The sequence below is a fragment of the Mauremys mutica genome, chromosome 4 (assembly GCF_020497125.1).
Source record: "Mauremys mutica isolate MM-2020 ecotype Southern chromosome 4, ASM2049712v1, whole genome shotgun sequence".
Taxonomy (NCBI): Eukaryota; Metazoa; Chordata; order Testudines; family Geoemydidae; genus Mauremys; species Mauremys mutica.
Window position 1 is genome coordinate 160,897,314 of NC_059075.1, and position 19,370 is coordinate 160,916,683.

General features: G+C 41.8%; 1 protein-coding gene across 1 annotated transcript; it reads right to left on the minus strand.

Annotated features, from left to right (window-relative positions):
* Positions 1-732: 732 nt before the first annotated feature.
* Positions 733-18,111, minus strand: LOC123369217 (up-regulator of cell proliferation-like). The gene is made up of 4 exons (XM_045014573.1): positions 18,105-18,111; positions 14,950-15,309; positions 10,187-10,471; positions 733-3,347 (listed from the first exon to the last, which is right to left on the minus strand). The coding sequence occupies exons 1-4, from the start codon at positions 18,109-18,111 to the stop codon at positions 733-735; spliced, it is 3,267 nt and encodes a 1,088-aa protein (XP_044870508.1).
* Positions 18,112-19,370: the final 1,259 nt, after the last annotated feature.

Sequence of the window (19,370 nt, forward strand, 5' to 3'; positions counted from 1 at the left end):
AGCGGAGACTCCACAAAAGACCCTACCCAGAGATGGTTACACTTTCCATATGATATTCATACCAAGATAGTATAGACCTTATTAAATTCAAGCTCCTCACCTTCATCTCTCACCCCTGGTCTCATTTCTTCTCGATACCCCTTCTCACTCCACATTCTTCCCAGCCCTGTGTCCTTCTCCTATTCCTGGATGTTTATCTTCTCAGACTCAACCTTATGTCTGGGACCCGCATGCTGTCCTCTTCCACCTGGCACCTTCTCTCTTCTGCAAATTATCTTTCAAACATATTTCACTCCCAGCAATCTGTCCTACGTCAAACCCTGCCTTTCTTTCCGCAATCCATCTCCTGAACTGTTATCCTGTGTCCTACCTTATGGTTATTTGTCTAGTCTTATACAAATCATAGGCTCTTTGGGGCGTTCGCTTCAGTGGAGCCAAGATTTTACCCTATGATTTTAGAGAACCATGTATTTATGGGATGTTTCATAAAAGAAACTGACAAGATGTGATTACAGAATGAATATAAGGATAACATCATAATCTAGGTCAAAATACATCAAAGTAACTCTTTGCCATAAGTACAGGACAAAAATACAGAAAAAATTTCTCTCAAGGTAAAAAGATTCAAGAGTATGATTGACAAAAAAATGGAATAAAAATTGTAAGTGTTTAAAACATCAAAATGCATCCAATTGGAATGTCCCATTCCTACTCAGAATCATTCATAGTTGATTATAGGACTTCAGTTACAGGACTCTTGGTGAAGGGGGATTTTCCATATTTCACAAAGTTCCACAGGCTTGTCATCCATCCATTAAACTGGGGAATGTCTCTGGGAGCCATGTTAAGTGAATGGTTGATCATATGATTAACCAAGAATTTCTTCAGTTCACACACATTCTCACTGTATCCTATATTCACTCGAGCCATGGGAGGGACTCCATGCCACAGGCTGGGAATGTACCAATTATGCTTTTCTGGGACATAGTCCATGATGTCAGAAAATGCCACTTCTCTGGATCTTTTTTCTTTCTTGGCTGCAAGTTTGGTCATTTCATTCAGCTGTTCCAAAAGATATTTCCTATCTCTCGTGTATTGTTCTTCCGCAGACACATCATTGATGTTATGATGCACAAATTGGCAGATGGGCTTCTGCCCAATTTCCTCCATTCTGAGAAATGCATGAACCACAATTTGCAGAATATCCTGCATTTCTGTTGCATTTTTCATGGCAACGTTAATGATAGTTATGTCACTTAACCCAACCACCAGTGTGGCCAGCTCATTGTCATGTTCATAACTATTCTCCAGTTGGGCCAGTTGGGGGGCTTTCAAACCTTGTGTGTCTATCACCAGGATGAAATCACAATGAAGATCCTCCTTTAAGTTTCCTGTAACTTTAATGAGTGACATGAAGGCTCCTCGTGTACATCGGCCACTACGTACTGCAAACTGCAGGCCGAACATGGTGTTGAGGAGAGTGGATTTCCCAGTGCTCTGCACTCCTAGCACTGTTAGAACCAGCATTTTAGAACTTCCCCCCAACTTGGTATGGAGCTCAGTCAGAACATCTGTCACCCACTGCAGTGGGATGTTGGATGCATCTCCATCGATCAGCTCCATGGGAAACCCTTCCAGCATCAGGTCAGCTGCAATGCTTGGAAACTGGCTGAATTTTTTTTGGCTTTCTGGCATTTTGCCTTCCTTAACCATTGAGTATTCAGCCTCATAAAACTGCCCTAACTCACGCAAGAAATGCTCTACCCCTAAGGAACTGGCAGAGAGTGATTCATCTAGTTCTGCTAATATTATGGGATCACATGTCCTCTCATATTCATCTAGCAGTTTAGAAAGATTCCCCCTAGCAATGCAATCCAGATTTAATTTAAACCACTTCAGGAAGTAATGTCTCCTCACTGCATCTACATGCCCAATTCCTTCAGTAAATTTAGCTAGGTCACCACTAAAATCACATTTATTCTGCTCTGTACGTAGCTCCAACCATTTCTCTTTCAGTTTAGATGTATTGATCTCCACAGGGTTGCCATTTTGCCCTTTCATTTGGTACAGCTCTTTCTCCACTTCAGCTAAATCTTTCCAGAGTCTCCCCTGGAGTCTGAGCATTTTCCTCTTGTACTCTGCAATATCTTCTATTTCCCCAGTGATTTCTTCAGTCCACTCTTTTGCCCTCTGACATTCCTCACAGTCTTCATCTACTTGGATTCCTATCTTACGTGCTGTCATGGCCATGTCTTCTACATTCACTCTCTTGTGAGAGGAGTTCATTATTCTTCCTATGGTGAATTGCACCTTTTTCACAAATTGTGCCTTATTTTTGGCACCATTTTTCACCAATAGATGTGATTTGTTGAAGTTCAGCAGTGGGGCTAACTTTTTAAGAGATTGTAGAATTTCAGTACATTTCTCATCTGGAGGATTAAGGATGAAGTAGAATTTAGCTTTTGATCCCTGCAGAGATGATAACAGCTCATATTCTCTTTCACTGATGCTCTCAGTAACTATGAACACTGCTGAGGAGACCTCTGTTAAAAAACCAAACTGCAGCCAGTGCGACTCAATGTCTCCACGCAGGTTTGTAACTGCAACGGGCTCTGGGAAAAGATCCAAATTCTCCCTCCCAGCAGGGAAATACCAGGAAATCTCAACCAGCCCATCTGCGATTTCCCGAGGGACATTCCCAGACTCCATGTCCCGATGGATAAAGAAATTGTGGTGCTGCTGGGAGGGGCTGAGAACCTCATTGAGGAGTTTGGACTTGGAGAAGCTGCAGCTCCCCAGCCGCACAAAGGAAACGGTTGGCATTTTGGTGAGCACCAGGCTCTCCTCTCTGAACCCTCTGCTCTCTGCCAGGGAGTGCGGCCTCCACTTCCTCACAATGTCCCTCATGGCCCACAGCATTAGGGTGCCCTTGGGGGTGTTGATGGCAGGTAGCAGCAGAGGGAGGGAAAATTGGCACATGGACATTCTGGACAGGATCTCCTGCTGTAGGAAACTGTCTGAGCAAAGCAGAACAGCACAGAGAACATCGAGGGGGTGCAGAGACTCAGTAGTGTCAGGGTCATTGTGAGAGAAAATTGTTTCATCGATACCCTGTTCCTTTTCTCGATTGCTTCCTTGTTCCTCAGATGTGCTGGGCATTATGGTTGTGCTTCTGGCTGTCCCATTCAGAGCCATGACCTTTCTCAGAAAATTCCGAGGTAAATCTTCTAATGCATGAGGTTTCTGGTCTTTGAAACTTTCTAGGATGTGGTTTAGGGTGAGCTTTCTCTTGCTATATTTCTCCATTTTCATCCTTTCTAGGAGTTCCTGAAATGGTGTCCATTTCGCTGAAAAAAGAAAAGGAGATACATTATTAAAAATGCTCATTTTACTCTCGCTCTCTAACTTTCTCTTTTCTAATGTTGTTCTTCAACTCTTGAAGCATATCTCTGGTGCAAACTTTGAGGTTGATCTCACTATGTGAAGACTGTTTGAAGGTGACATTGTGTATTGCACATTTATTGTAACCTATAATCAAGTGAAACCATGGATTTTCTGAATGCCAGTGCTAAAATCTCAGCCTGGGCTCTGGGATGAACATAGGGGTTTATTTTTTTCTTCCTCTGCTTCTCCCCCAGTAATAAAAGTTCAACAGACTAAATTCTGTCCTTAGTGGTATCTATGCAGCCCCCATTTCCTTTAAATGGAATTTAGCAAACAATTCTGTTAGATTTTATCCTGGCTTGTGCCTACTTATTTCTGTCTCCCATAACTGTGATGGTTTTTCAGGGCTAAGGGAGTGAAAAACATCAAGAAAACATTACTTTTATCACGGAAGCCAGCAGCTATAACACTCACACAGTCTGTTGAGTAAGAATGGGGTCTCTTTGACTTATTGTTTCATTAGGGTCCCCTGTCTGTCTTTCTGTGTCCACCACTTGTCTCATTCTAGACTTAGGGTAGGTTTACACTTACCTTCCAGGTCGACGCGGTGAGTTCGACTTCTCGGAGTTCGAACTATCGCATCTGATCTAGACGCGATAGTTCGAACTCCGGAAGCGCTGCGGTCGACTCCGGTACTCCACCACTGCAAACGGCGGTGGCGGAGTTGACGAGGGAGCCATGGAGTTCGACCCCGCCGTGTCTGGACGGGTGAGTAGGTCGAACTAGGGTACTTCGAATTCAACTACGCTATTCACGTAGCTGAATTTGCGTACCCTAGTTCGACCCCCCTTCTTAGTGTAGACCAGGCCTTAGATTATAAACTCTTTGGGGTAGGGACTGTCTTTTATTCTGTTTTTGGCTATGGTAATACAATAATTAATAATAATACACATTATTCAGACCAGACCACTACTGCGCTTTAGGCTAGCTTAGTGGTAGCAAAGAAAGAGCATTGAAGGATTTGTGGCAGTATTAGGTTAGTTTGCACTATGCAATCTCACAATGCACAGCACTTCGCCGTGAAAGTGAAGTACTACAGGGGTGTGTGTATATATTTCTTGAAATATATTTTTGTTATTTTTCATTGCATTTTTCTAGAGTTATCTTTCTTACAACAGGGAGGCTAAGGAGGCACATGGTATATTAATAAAGATATTCAATTGAACTGAAGGAATACCTGACCAGGGACACTGCTTAACCAATACATAGCTTTGGACATCCCTTTTTGGAAGATGTCACACCCACGTCTAACCCATGCTAACATTGTGTCGCTCTTACTTCCCTTCTACTGCCTCATAGAGTTAAAGAAAAAATCTACTGTGGCATAAGGCAATGCTTGTGAAATGTCAGCTAGATTGATTTTGTTTTAGCATTGTTGTAGTAGGGAATGGTGATAGACAGTAACAGACATTAAACTATATTGAATTAATCTTCAGGATATTTACCTTGTGGTTCAGATTGCAAGAGGGCCTCATTCTCATAATGTATATATCCACATACATCTGAAATCAAGAATATAGTTGTAAGGTTTATGGAACCAATGCTACATAGCTCTAGACATTCTGTATCTTGCATCCAGAACTGAATGGATAATTCAAAACTAATTGTCCATTTGATTAGTCTTTTCCATTGGCAGATTGTCTATAAGCATAGGGTGATTTTTTTTCTCAAGTTTTCTTTGTTGTTCAGAATTTTTTTCATTGTTCATAGAGTTGGTCAGAAGGGACTATTAGATCATTCAACCTGACCTCTTCTACAGAACAGGCCAGAGAGTGTAACCCACTTACCCCTGTACAGAGCTGGCTGAAACGTTTTTTTTGACAAAAAACGAATATTTGGTGACATCAAAACATTTTGCAAATTTGTGTCAGCTTGCCAAATTGTTTGTTTCGGGAAAAAATATGAAAAAGTCAAAACATTTTGTTTAGATGTTTTTGATTCAAAACAATGTTTCCTTTTGAAATTTCCTTCAATTTTATTTAAAACTTAAAAAAGGAACAAAACATTTCCTTTGACCTGAAATTAATTTTCTTTTTCGCAATTGTCAGTGAGCATAAAATCAGTTATTCCACCCACACACTCCACTCCTGTATTGAGCCCAATGACTTCTGTTTGACTAAAGCATATCTTCCAATATCTTTTAGTTAATTTAGTTTGCTATCTGGTTTGCTATTCAAGCTGTGTTTAGTTGTGATTGTCGGACTGCATAAGTCACATGGTATTGTATCTTTTCCCTGATTTGATGAGCATAATTCTTATAATCAGTTTTCAGGGGCAACGGTTCATATAAAATATGCTTTCCATGAGTATCCAAATGAGTGAGCTTAAAAGTCACTTCCTGTGACCGTTAGTGATAATAAAACTATCACACAAATATTTACAGAAGGCAAACATAAAGAGGATATAAACACAGCTAAAGTGAATTCATTTAAAAATGTGAACAATTATTCACAGAATTGTTTGTGTTTTTCAAACTATAATCACATGTGTTAATACAAAGAATAATACAGCATTTAGAAATGACCAAGGGGTTAGGACATGAGCCTGAGCTTTGGGAGACGTGGAGTCATTTCCCTGCTCTGCCACAGACTCCCTGTATGACCCTGGCCAAATCTGTCTCTCTGTGCCTGTTTCCACCTGTACAAAGGACGTAATAGCCCTGCCCTACCACACAGGGATGTTTGGAAGATAAATACATAAGAGATTGTGCGGAGCTCAGATACTGTGGAAATGGGGGACAAATAAGTACCTTATCTAGATAGACAGATTTACCTTCAGACATATATTGTAAAAGACTGTCTGTCTCATCCAGTTGTGATCCAGGCAGAGCTGAAATCAAGAGCACAGTTGTAAGCCATTTAAATCAATGCTACACAGTAAAATTCATGCCATATCACATCTGTCAGATTCTCTGGCTCACTCCATTCAAGCAGTGTGTATGCCGCTGAAACTATCCTTAACTCCCCAGATGGAGATTCACCTAGTGTGGGCAAATTCCTAGAATCTATAGCGCTGGCATAAGTGGTTCCTACTCTACCTGCCCTGTAGTCCCTGGCACATGGGGTGGGAAGGACAGGTGCTCAGATACCATGATGATGGGCATGGTATAAGTGCATGCACATGTGTGTGTATTAAGAAAAATTAAGGCTACAACTATTTCACAGAAGTTACAGAATCTGTGACTTCCAGAGACCTCTATAACATTTTCTGCCCCGGGGGCTGGAGCTGTCAGCAGGCAGTCCCACAGCTCTCAGCCACTACTGGCAGAAGCCCATGGCAGCTTCTAGCCCCCAGGCAGCAGGGGGACTCCAGAGTTCCCACTTGATGCAGGCAGTTGGGCTCCCCACAGCTGCCCAGCAGCAGTGGGCGGCAGGAGCCCTCCCTGCAGCTGCCCAGCTGCTGTGGGTTCTGGACCATTCCCCCTCCCCATTTTGTCAGGGATATTTTTAGTAAAAATCGCAGACAGGTCACAGACTTCTGTGAATTTTTGTTTAGTGCCCATGACCTGTCTGTGATTTTTACTAAAAAAATATCTGTGACACAATCTGAGCCTTATATATAATATATAAAAATAATTGTATGTGTATGGATAAAACACTGCAGTGAAACTCAGAAGACCTGGGTTCAGCTCCTGACTCTGCTACTGGAATCCTGGATGACTTTAGGCAAGTCACATCCCCTCTCCATGTCTCAGTTTCTCCATCTGTGAATTGGGGTAATGATACTGACCTGCTTTGCAAAGTGCTCTGAGATCTACTGAGGAAAAGCTCTCGATAAGAATTAAGGATTTATTATATAGAAGGAGGGACTAACTGGCAGTGGGCTGCCGCAGTGCTCAACTGGTGGATGGTCCCTTCTGATCTATTACCAGCTGGCACAAGTTAGAGGGATGATCTAGCCAGCAACTGGGCTGGGGAATCAGGTAGAAAATCAGTTATAGCTCCCTCATGTCCCCCACCCTCTGGCTGCACCCAACATAAACTCAGCAAGGCAGAGAACATGGCCCATAATGATTCACAGAATCCAGCTTTATAGTGACAAACAATCAAAATTACCATCAGAGTGGTGCTGTAAGAGTCCCTTATTTTCCTCAAACTGGGGTCCACGTGGATCTGAAATGAGGAATATAGTCATCAGTCAGAGCTTGGGCGATCCATAAACGTGTATTCTCTGTGTGTTCTTAGAAAGGACATTTCACAAGCTATTCCTTGCAATTGTCTCTGCAGATTGTAAGCTGTGTTGCATACAATCTATGCTACCAGTAGTCTCTGTAGATGTGCTATGGTGGGGTTAAAGAGGCAGAACTGGGCCAAGTTTCAGGGAGACTAGGGGTTCATGAAACTGCACAGTTCAGAGAATAAGATTTGATGGTTTTGTTGGAGTGGGTTTGGAGTTACACAATAGCCGTGGGACTGGAACTGAGTCGGGGGCAAATTATTTAGGTAGAGGGAAAGAGTTTGGGTGATGCAGGTGCAGATGTGAGGGTGGTACCATGGGAGAGGGAAAGCCTCAGTCTTCTGAGAAATGGGAAGGAAGGAGAGGATTAAGGTAGCTGAGATTTAAGTTGATTGGGGACAGGATGGTAAATAAGAATGGGCAGATGAGATTGAGGAGGAAGGTTGGAAAATGCAGAGTCTCAAAGACTAGGAGGGAAATTTCACACTGGATTTTGAAATGAGCAGGATTCTGCAGTGTAGATTTTGGTGGGTGGGGTGATGTGTCCAATCTACACAGTGATATAACATCCATGGGACTGTCTATGTCTACCATTTGGAATTCAGGTTTTTGTTTCTGAAATGTTAATTGGGTTTCCAAAATAGCACAGGAGAGTACAAATGAAATCAAATTTCCCCATGATATGAGACAGGACTCATCAGTGCTGCCAGTCTTTCTGCTGGGTCCCCCATCTGCACTGTAAGGGCACTGTGTGCCAGTTCTCAGACTGAATCTTACATGCTTTCATACCTTACAGGAACACAGAACTTGCCAAAACTGGATTAGACCCAAAATCAATCTAACCCAGTGTCCTGTCTCTGACAGTGGCAGCACCAGATGCTTCAGAGAAAGGTGTAAGAACCCACACTAACAGATGGTGGGTATTCTGCCCCCACATAGGTCTTTTCTTGATCGCAAATAATTAGGGATTGATGTAAGTCCTGAAGCATGAGTTTTAAGTGCCTTTCATCAATGGCAAGCATGTGGAAAGACTCCATAATCTAAGTAGTCATTTCTCCACCATGCATACATACAATCATATAAGTCACACTTAATACATGTACCCATGTATAAAGTGTGAAATTGGGGATGGATCACTCAGTAATTTCCCTGTTCTGTTTGTTCCCCCTGAAGCTTCTGGAACTTGTCCCTGTCAGATGACAGGATACTGGGCTAGGTGGATCATTGGTCTGACCCAGTATGGCCCTTCTTATGGATATTTACCTTTCTGATGTCTTGATTTAATCTTCCAGTAAATTAGTCCAGCTGTTATCAACACCACAGCAACCATTACAAGTCCACATGCTAACAAGATTTCTGTTGAGACATAGCTCTCTGTTTTGTAGGCTACAATGGAAAAGATTAAAGTATGAGTTGCAAAAAGTACCATATGTTCAGAAGTAACTTCCCCCAAGTGTGGTGAATACCTGAAGATATTGGACTCTCCTGCCCCTACCTACTTCATATAACCACGTATCAACTAGAGCCAGGAAGAACTTGCATCTGCTTAATCTGACTGGGTATGAAGCTATGTCTGGGTGCAGCGCTGGAGAGAAAACTCCAGAACAAATTCATCTTATCTGTCTGATTCATGGTTTCTATGGTCAGAAAGAACAATTGTGATAATCTAATCTGACCTCCTGTGTCACACAGGCCAGAGAACTTCCCCAAAACAATTCCTGGAACAGATCTCTTAGAAAAAACTGCCAATCTTGATTTAAAAATTGTCAGTGATGGAGCATCCAAGTCCCTGCTCCAAATCAAGCATAGTAGGAATTTGAATGTGAGTCTCCCACATCCTACTGGGATATTGGATATAAAGAGGCCACCATCACCTCCTCCTTCCCAGTTGCCTTCTGTGTGGGGTAAGTGTGTGGGCACAGGTCCTGGACAGGTCTCACAGGTGGGATAGGGAGTGGGACACCTAGTCTATGAATCCTACCAAGGCATAGTCATTAGCTAGATGCAGAGCAGCTGGTGCTGTCAGGAGTTAGGTGGCTTTATGCATGCCTGCTGACAGAAATTCAGGTGTCTAGGGGACTTCAGTCACCTCCAGGGTTAGGTGGCAGCTGAGTGATTGTCAGTGGGACCTAAATGTTGGACTTAGGCACTTAAGTCACCCTTGTGAATAAGTCTCATTGACCCTCATACATGGAAGGGATCTCACTGACTTTAAGAGGACAGTCCTTATGGGTGCAACAGTCCATGCTAGCAGATCCTTTTGCAGGACGGGGCTTCAAATTGTAAATTCTTTGGTGCAAGGAATTCGCCTTTATTTGTACAACTTTTGTAAAGCATCATACAGATCTGTTGCTTTTGTTAAATAACCAGCATTAAAATATCCTGATCGGGAGGGGAGAAAAGGAGAGAAAAATAAATGAGCCTTTTTAATTTTCCATATTTAATTTTGTGCAGTGCTTGGATACCTCACCGATGAGCCTGGTATGACTATCTAGATTGGCAGAAATGTACACAAAGGAAATATTACTAATGTCATTATCATGTTAGGATTTATTTGTTTAGTTACCTGTAATCTTCTCACAGTTAGTCAGGTGCTGAAGCAAGACTTTGTGGGTAATAGAACAGCAGACAATGGGATCTTTATTGGTGCTCACTGATAGGTTGCTGAGAACCTGAAAGACTCCCTCACTCGTCCTCAGGAATTCTGTAGGCTCTGATGGAGTCAGTTCATTTCCATTCGCATCTTGCCACGTTAATTCTGCCTCAGGGTATCCCCTTTGTGACTTGCACTGGAGGAGAACATTATCTTCCTTGTTGTACAGGGCTGTTATCTGTGGGGGTTCATATGGAGCTGAAAGGCAAGAACACGGACATGACTCAGGGCACCACAAACCCTTATGTACTGAATGCAAGTGATAAATGACATGAGATTCTATAATTAGGGATATACAATTCCATAGGGAAGGATCCACTCTGTACTTTTTGTTTACTCGCCAGGGCTATCTAATATAAAAGGAGTGGCAATACTCTTCGCTAAACACTTCCCTTTTATTGTTCCAGAACAACTCAGAGACAGTGGGCAGATATATTTCAACTAAGAGATCCTTGAAAAGTAAACTTCTCACCTTAAGCAATATATATGCTCCCAATCCAGAGGCAATGAAGTTTTGCACAGGGGTCGAAGTGGGTTTTTGAATATTCATTTGTAGGCCCAAGTTGAGGAAGAGATCTATGGCTTCAAACGTTGCCTGTGAAGTCAATTCAAGGGAACACCCAAGGGTAGGAGAAAGAGTCTATTTCTGGCAGGTAGCTGGCCCTCCATAATAATTGCCAGGAATTGCACTCCCTGCTCCGCCAGTAGGTGATCAGCAGAAGAGTTCAGTTTGGTGTAATTATATGATTATATTTCACCATTAACGCCTGGTAATTGGCAATTCTAAATTGTAAGGTGGCTGATAAATAAGATTTTCTATGAAGTAAGTCTAGATGTTTATGATCTTTTTTCATGGAGCATGGATTTAGCATGGTGCTGCCTTCCATGTTCATTAACTGTGTCAACCACCAAAGAATTAGGAAAGGAATGAGACAGTAACAACTCTGAGTCTTTTGCTGGAACATAACATTTATCTGGTTTCTTGCATGTAGATAGAATATTAGCATGGTTGTAACAGACAACCTTTGCGGGATCCAGAAAGGCCTCGCTGACAGGCAAAGCTATGGAGGCAGATGATGGTGAATGAAGGATATCAAGCAGCTTATGATGAGGTTCTTTAACATCTTTGAGAGGGATCTGCAAGGAGTTGGCAATTCTCTTGACCAGATCCAGGAGCTGCTCAAAATCATCCAACAAAGATGTGGAGGAAGCATAACTGCTTCATCCGGAGATGAAGAAGAGATGTTGGCTGAAGAAATCTCTTCATAGGCTCTAGCTTCCTGCTCCTCAAAGGTTTCTTCTTGAAAATCAGGTTTCCTAGAGAACAGGCAATGAAGGTTGCCTATCTCTGCTACAACAGGTGGTGCTCAAAGCCCTTGAAAATTGTTGAGGATGTGCCACCTACGGGTCCCAGTATGGCCAAGGAGGTGGTGCATAAGGCATGGGATGGGGCACCCATGGGTGCTTACAGTAGTGTGGTGACTGCAACCTTGTTTCATGAGTGGTTATAGGCTCATCAGAGGTTTCTGGAAAGGGGCCTCTATAGGAATGAGGAGAGCAGCCCTGGATCAATGTTTGGGAAACTGAGGCAAGGTCATCATCAGAATCCTCTTCCTTAAACTCACTATAGACTGGTGGGAAGCCCAGAGAAGTTTGAGGTGAAATCATTGGTACTGATTGAACTTCCGGTGATCTTGATGTCCTCGGTACTGAAAATATGTAGGAGCTAAGCAGTGGAGAATTGGGTGTCTCAGATGCCGCCAAGTCCCATGGAAAGTGAAACTCCTGTGGTCCTGAACATGTTGTCAATACTGAGTCTGTGGTCTGCACTCAGACATTAGCGATCAAGGAACTGATGGTACCGTGAGCCTCGGCCACTCTGAGGGAAATGCGGTCAGAACCCAAGCAGGCCTTTTCAGTACTGAGGAAACAGGAAAAGCTCTTCTTGCCATCTCATTCTGCTGATGGTACCGAAATCTCTCCAGGCTCAAGGCTTTGCCATCTTTCAATCTAACAATGCCTTTGCTACACCTGAGGAACCAGCAACCTGGTGGATACCAGCTGAGAACGGACAGTGCTGCAGTAGCTGAAGATACTGACAACCTTGGCTTTTTTGAGGTAGATTCTTCACCTGGTAAACCCAGGGCACAATCTTTGAAAGACTCATGAAAGGAGTCTTGTATCAGAGGGGTAGCCGTGTTAGTCTGGTTCTGTAGAAGCAGCAAAGAATCCTGTGGCACCTTATAGACTAACAGACGTTTTGCAGCATGAGCTTTCGTGGGTGAATACCCACTTCTTCACCCCATCTGAAGAAGTGGGTATTCACCCACGAAAGCTCATGCTGCAAAACGTCTGTTAGTCTATAAGGTGCCACAGGATTCTTTGCTGCTTCGAAAGAAGTCTTGTGTCTTCCTCGTAGATGCCCTCATGGAGTGTGACTTAGAGAGAGTGGAGGCAGCATATTTGCTCAGAGACCAGTGTACAGGGGCCGGGAGGCCCTGGGCCTGCACTTGGGTCAGAAGCCAGGCATAGTGAGCTCTTCAAACTTTGTCTCCTCATGATGACCTCCCTGTTTTTTTCCGGCTCTAGATTTCAATGCCAGACCAAAATTACACTTCTGGGTGATGTTCAATTCCCAAGGCATTAGATGCCCCACGAGTGCCCAGTCGCTGACCGTGATTACTTCCCACCATGACAGACAATGTTTGAAACCAGGAGAACCAGGCATAACCTCCCAGTGAAGAAGAACCACCTTATCTACTAAATAATATCTAGCTAAATATAATTTATATGAAAACATATTTTTAAACTAGGAAATTCAAGCTAAATCTACTTACTAACTAGTTACCCTAATACTAAGAAATACTACAAACTAACTACTATATTAGAAACTGGGACACAGCTGAGTTAATCTCAATGGGGACAACTGCCAGAGCTCTGTCTCAGGCTGAGGCAGTTGAGAAGGAACTGAGGGCGGTCCCCCCTACAGTGTTATATAACAGTGGAATGAAGCATCAGGCTGACTAGCACGCATGGACGAGCTGAATGGACACCGCTATGATAAATCTTCTATCACAGGCGCAAGAAGCTTCAAGCACACCTAGAGTGGAACACCCATTGGATGCTAGTCAAAGAAGGACTTTCTGTACTTTTTTGGAATGTAGACATAAATCTGTAGGATCCATGGGCATATATAAGAAAATAATTTAGTTAAGAGGGAAGATTAACCTGTTACAAACAGGTACAGCTGAGCAAATACTTAAATATATTAACAAAAACACTATGAAAAGGGCAATAAAGCTGATAGGCTTATAGACAGAAATATAAAAAAGGAACAGGACAAATCAGCCACACCTCTGATTAGAAATAAAAAGGGAGTTTCACTAAGTGGCATCAGACAGATTTCTGAAATGTTTGCTAAGTTTGCCATACTTTGTATGCTTCAGAAAATCCAAATCCAGAAGTTATAAACAGAGACCTGAGAAGCGTAAAACTACCTCAGCTCCCAGAGGATGATGTGGCAGCTCTTGGTAGGCAAATTGCTGCAGGGGAAGATGAAGTTGTAATTTAAAATTTAAAACCCAATAAAGCTGCAGGTTCTGGTGGATTTTGTGGAGTATTATAGAGCTCTAAAGAAAGTGTTGGTCCCTATTTTAACTGAATTGTTTAGTGTGGTATATTGCGGGGAAATGAGATTCATGGGAAGAGGCAAAAATCATGGTAATTGCTAAGGAAGGAAAAGACATTACAAACTGTGCATCATACAAACCTATTTCTTTAATTTATGTAGAAGCTACAATTTATGCCCAGGTGCTAGTCAATAGACTGAATGTTATCTTGCCTAAATACATTCACCCTGACCAGTGGTGGGTTCATTGCTGGCTGGTACCTATCTGATAATATTGGAAGAACTCTGAATTGATTTATAATGTCAGTTCTGTCAATTTCTACTGTGCCCTGCTTTCTTTGGATGCTGAGAAAGCCTTTGATCAGTTGAAATGGGAGTACCTCACACATTTTCTGGTAACGATTAGGTTTGGAAATTAGTCTTCTATGCAGGGGCGGCTCTAGACATTTCGCCGCCCCAAGGAGGGTGGCATGCCGTGGGGGGCGCTCTGCCGGTCGCCGGTCCCGCGGCTCTGGTGGACCTCCCGCAGGCATACCTGCGGAGGGTCCGCTGGTCCCGTGGCTCCACCAAAGACGCAGGACCAGCGGACCCTCCGCAGGCACACCTGCGGGAGGTCCACCAGAGCCCTGCCTGCCGCCCTCCCGGCAACCGGCATAGCGCCCCCCGTGGCATGCCACCCCAAGCATGTGCTTGGCGTGCTGGGGCCTGGAGCCGCCCCTGCTTCTATGAGCATAATGGCCCCTTATAGTCATTCTTGAGTGTCTGCTTTGGTTAATGGTCATCAATCACCTCCTTTTAATTTGTCTAGATTAAGTACAAGATAGGTTGTATCTTATCCCCCCCTTCATTTGCTTTGGCAAGGGAGCCCTTTGCAATAAATGTAAGAAACAGCCCTTTGGTAAAGGGCAGAAAAACACCTGGCTTAGAACACAAAATAGAAATGTGCTTTGAAGCCAGTTTGTCATCCTGTTGTCAAAGGTACTAAATCCGTCTATGTGTAGATCAGCATATTCCACCAGTCTCTGCCCATTGTGACATGTTCATTTACCTGCTACTTGCAGAAGAGTCTCTCTGATAGTCGCATCCTGGTTGTCTGCAATTATACACCTGTAGAGCCCACTGTCTGAAGGTCTTGCATTGCTGAGAGTCAGAGAAGTCACCCCTTGACTGAGCTGTTGGAGAAAGAGCTGAGTTCGATCTTTGAACTCCTCTTCCTGGTCCTCTGGGCTGTCTGTTCCATTGTAGTAACTGTGCACTCTCACTCTCTTCCCGTTTCTGAACAGGAGCCAGAAGAGACGAATGTTCTGCAGCTCAAAGCTTGAGGTTATCTTGAATCTGCAATGAAGAGTGACGTCCTCTCCGGCTTTTGAGTCAAGCTCTGGTGTTTCACTAATTGGAAGAGGAACAGCTGAGAAAAAGAAAGGAAGGATTAAACTCAGACTCTGGAAACTCTGGAAACTTGGATTCAGACTGAAGTGGGTCACTGACCCAGCATGATGGAGATACCATTTATAACTCACCAGGAGTGGCACATGCCAGAAACAGTACCCACCAAGCCAGCCAGGGCATCTTCAAAGAAGGTTGAAGTGTGGTGAAAGCTGAAGAGACAGAGAAAATCTGCTATAAAATACATACTTATAAATATTAGTATAAATATTTTAGTATTTTAAAATAAGTATTTAGTTCAAGGTAAGATGGACAGAGGCAATGGGGTAGTATCCAGCACCATGAATGCTTATTGCCTAGTATTCTTTCATTTTAAATGCTATGTGTAACAGATCCGTTACTGAGATTATGGTACAGCTGGAGTAGAGGTGGGTGGATTCTTCACTCTAAAATATGTTCATTGATAACATATTCATTACTTTTAACTAGAGCTCCTCAAAAAAAATATTAACATTTTCACTTTTGCATTTTGCTGACATTTCCTTTTTGCTGGAATTTTGTAACCTGCTTTACTCGCAACTATTCACTGAATTGTTTTCATGAATGATTTTCAGCCTGTGATGGGGCTGTTCACTTTGACTCCGCTCTTTGTGGCATGTGGTTGGTTATCGAAGTAACATGATTTAAGTCTGCTTCCTGACTGAATGACTGGAACCTTTCTAAACAGGAGAATGATTAATGGTGAATAACCTACAGCAAATGATAAGCAATTCCTTTTCAGGTACAAATATTCAGACATATAAACATTTGTGCTGCAGTTTGAGATTGTGATGCAAACCTTTGGGATTTACTAAATTACAGAGAGAGAGAGAGAGAGAACAATTCAGTTGCCTGAATGAGGAAAAAAATAAGTAAAAGGCCTTGGGATTTAACCCTAAAAGAATATATACATACACACTTGCACACACACAAACAAAATAGAATTCCTATCCTACAACTACTACCAAGCATAGTGCCTACAACTGCAAGTTATTTAATTGAAGTAAATGCAGTACAGTGATATAAGCACAGCTCTAAGCACTCTGGCCTGTTTCAGGAAAGTATTTAGGCATGTGGTTAGTCTTAAACACATGCTTAAATTCATGCCTATTGAGCAAAGCACTTGTGTACATGTTTAGGTATCACTGTATCCTTAAGTGCTTTCTAGGTTCAGAGCCTTTGAAACTAATCTTGGTAGGGGTTTTTTTAATTTAAAATCCTCTCGCCTCTTCTTTACTTTCTGAGTCAGGAAGTAGACTGGTTTCCTTCTTCAGCTGCTCTTGCTATCATACAGAAACATCAGGCAGTTTCTTTGTAGTAGTTTATGAAACAGAAGATATTTTACTGCCGTTTATTCCTCTTGAACTTTTCAGATCACACAATTCAAAACTGTTTTGCTGCTTTTAACCTTAGTCGTGGTTTAAAACCCAATATCATGGAGAGCTGTGGCTCTCCTGAGTTTTTGAGGGAGAGTGTGTTGGGGGAGAAATAATTTTTTTTTCATTATAAAACAAAAATCTTTTTTTTTTATTCTCTCTCTGAAAATGGAGATTGTAGAAAATTGCAATTTGGCAGCAAGCCGTGGCTGTGGGTCTAATCCAAACCTCATCAAAATCAATGAGAGTCTTTCTACTGGAATCAAGCCCTTTGAGTAGTCCTGTGAAAACTAGTTTGGATTTGACAGTGTTTTGAGCCTTTCAAAACTGCACTCTGCATACATCGTACCATGGGTATTATTATTATAATTTATTATTATTTTTTGAAAAACTTCAAAGTTGAAAGTATGGTAATCTATACAGGACGATTTAGCTAAATGTTCAAACTCTGAGACACTTAATTACTCCAAACCTGCTTAAAGCCATTTCCAGGTTTTTTTGAGGAAACATGAGCCCAGGTAAAAAGTGACCTCCCCCTCTACCTCACTCCCATCCTTCTCCTGATTGGGGATGCAATCTCAACATTGATGTATCCGGTCTTTTGCATATTTAATTATTCAACATTAGCATTCTTGTAACAGGGTTGATTTTTAATGGGATCATACATATTAATTGTGAGAAATAGATGTGTCTAAAATGATTTGATTTGTTTTTGTTATAATGGAAGTTTCATTCTTATAAAATGCTATATGAGTGAAAACTGCTTTATATGGTAAATACCAGAGAGAGAGAGAGAATGGATATGTGTATTGGCACTGAAATCAGAATCTACTCATGTGTATGGATGTCTCTCACACACACACACACACAGTTGCTAATATATTTGAAATGTGAATATATTTGATATATATACTAGTGAAATTAAAATAGTGCATGTGCTAGTAATACCGGGGTATGTGTTATGCATTGCTATTTTAGTATATTCAGTATAAATAGCCAGTGATTATAATAAAGAATTATTATGTAACATTAGTCATTGCTGTTGATATTACATAATATATATTTGAAAGTTGAATATATTTGATTTTGGGTGCGTGTGTGTATACACTAGTGACATTTTAATATTATACTTGTTAATAGATATGATGCATTGCTATTTTAGTATACTAAGAAGAAATATCCACTATTTCATATAATTAATTGTTATAGAATATTAGTAATTGTTAATATATTATATAACTGCTAAGAATGTACCGGTAGTTGAAATTTAATTATTTTATTGTGTGTGTATATACATATACACTAGTGAAATTTAAATAATATATTGTTTATTATTTAGCCAGTCCTAATAACAAGTAGCTGGGTCCCAGCAATATCTTTAAGTAAATATTCTTATTCCTACTCTTCATACCCACGTTTGTCTTATTAACATCTGAACAAATCTGCAAATAAAATACTAAAGAGTGGGTCTTTCCTACAGACAGACATTCATTTGAGAAACCAGATCTTGTTCTGAAGGAAGCCAAACTTCAAGGAGGCGGAAAAAAAGAAGTTTTGTCATCCATTTAGAACACAATAGAACATTTAGTAGCTCACTCTTTGGAGATGAACTGCATTTGTTACTTAGCAAGTAAAACTGAAAGTAAATTTGTTATAAAGTATAGCTAGAAAGGTTTTTCTAAAAATAACACTTCAGCATTATGAAAGTTGGGACCATGAGAGGCCAATTCGAACCTTCTGAAAATAATAAAAAGATGGTTTCCTTAAGTTTTAGACTTACCTTTTATTCTTCCTCAGAGGACATTCTTCAGGCTGCAACTATTATGCAGTGCCAACTGCCCTATCTTCCTAGTGTTATCTCTGAGGAATTGCAGAGTGAACTATAGACTTTGAGCACAGATCTGCAGTGTGTGCATGTTTGTGAAGAGATTTTCATCGTCACATGTGTATTCTGAAGCAATAAAAAAGTGAATAAGGAATTATGCCCTTTCCAGCAGCGAGTAGTCCAGGGAATGACACTCTGACCGCACTCTACACAGATGCAGCCTGTCTTTTTAGAAAGGGGAGAGAGAGAGACAGCTCCATCATCCCCAAAATGTGTCCAGCCTCCAGGGGAAGAGACCCCAACTCCTTCCCTCAGCTTAGTCTGATATCAGGAATATATCTTTCACTGCATCCAAGTCTGTTCATGGGCAAGGGGCAGGGAAATCAACCCCCTGCCTAAAGCATCAAAAACATGCAATAAATACATATTTTATCAAAATATGCCCTAGGTGGGAATTGTATCTATAATAAATAATATTTATATAGCGCTTTACAAAGCAGAGCAGGACTGTTATCTTCATTTTACAGAGGGGAAAGGATTTGCCCAGGTCACCTCTCAGGCTAGAGGCAAAGACAGGAGTAGAAGCCAGGTCACCTCAAACCTAAGCCAGGGCATTACCTTCTAGGCCACACTGTCCCTCATATAATACTTATCCAGTAGCCCCACTGGCCCTGCTCTAACTCCTGGCACCAGAGCATCATTGGTCTGACCCAATACGGCTGGTCTTATATTAGTTTGTATTTTATGTTGGCAGTACTTAGGAGCCCTAGTCTTGAACCAGGACCCCATGGTGCTAGGTGCTGTACAGACACAGAACAAACAGATAGACCCTGCCCAAACAAC

Bases quoted from the DNA above. Each gene is read 5' to 3' on its own strand.
- LOC123369217 (XM_045014573.1), bottom strand. The intron at 10,472-14,949 runs GTAAATGAACAT...CTTGCCTTTCAG, and splicing joins GACTCTTCTGCAAGTAGCAG to CTCCATATGAACCCCCACAG. The intron at 3,348-10,186 runs GTAACTAAACAA...TTCTTTTTTCAG, and splicing joins TAACTGTGAGAAGATTACAG to CGAAATGGACACCATTTCAG.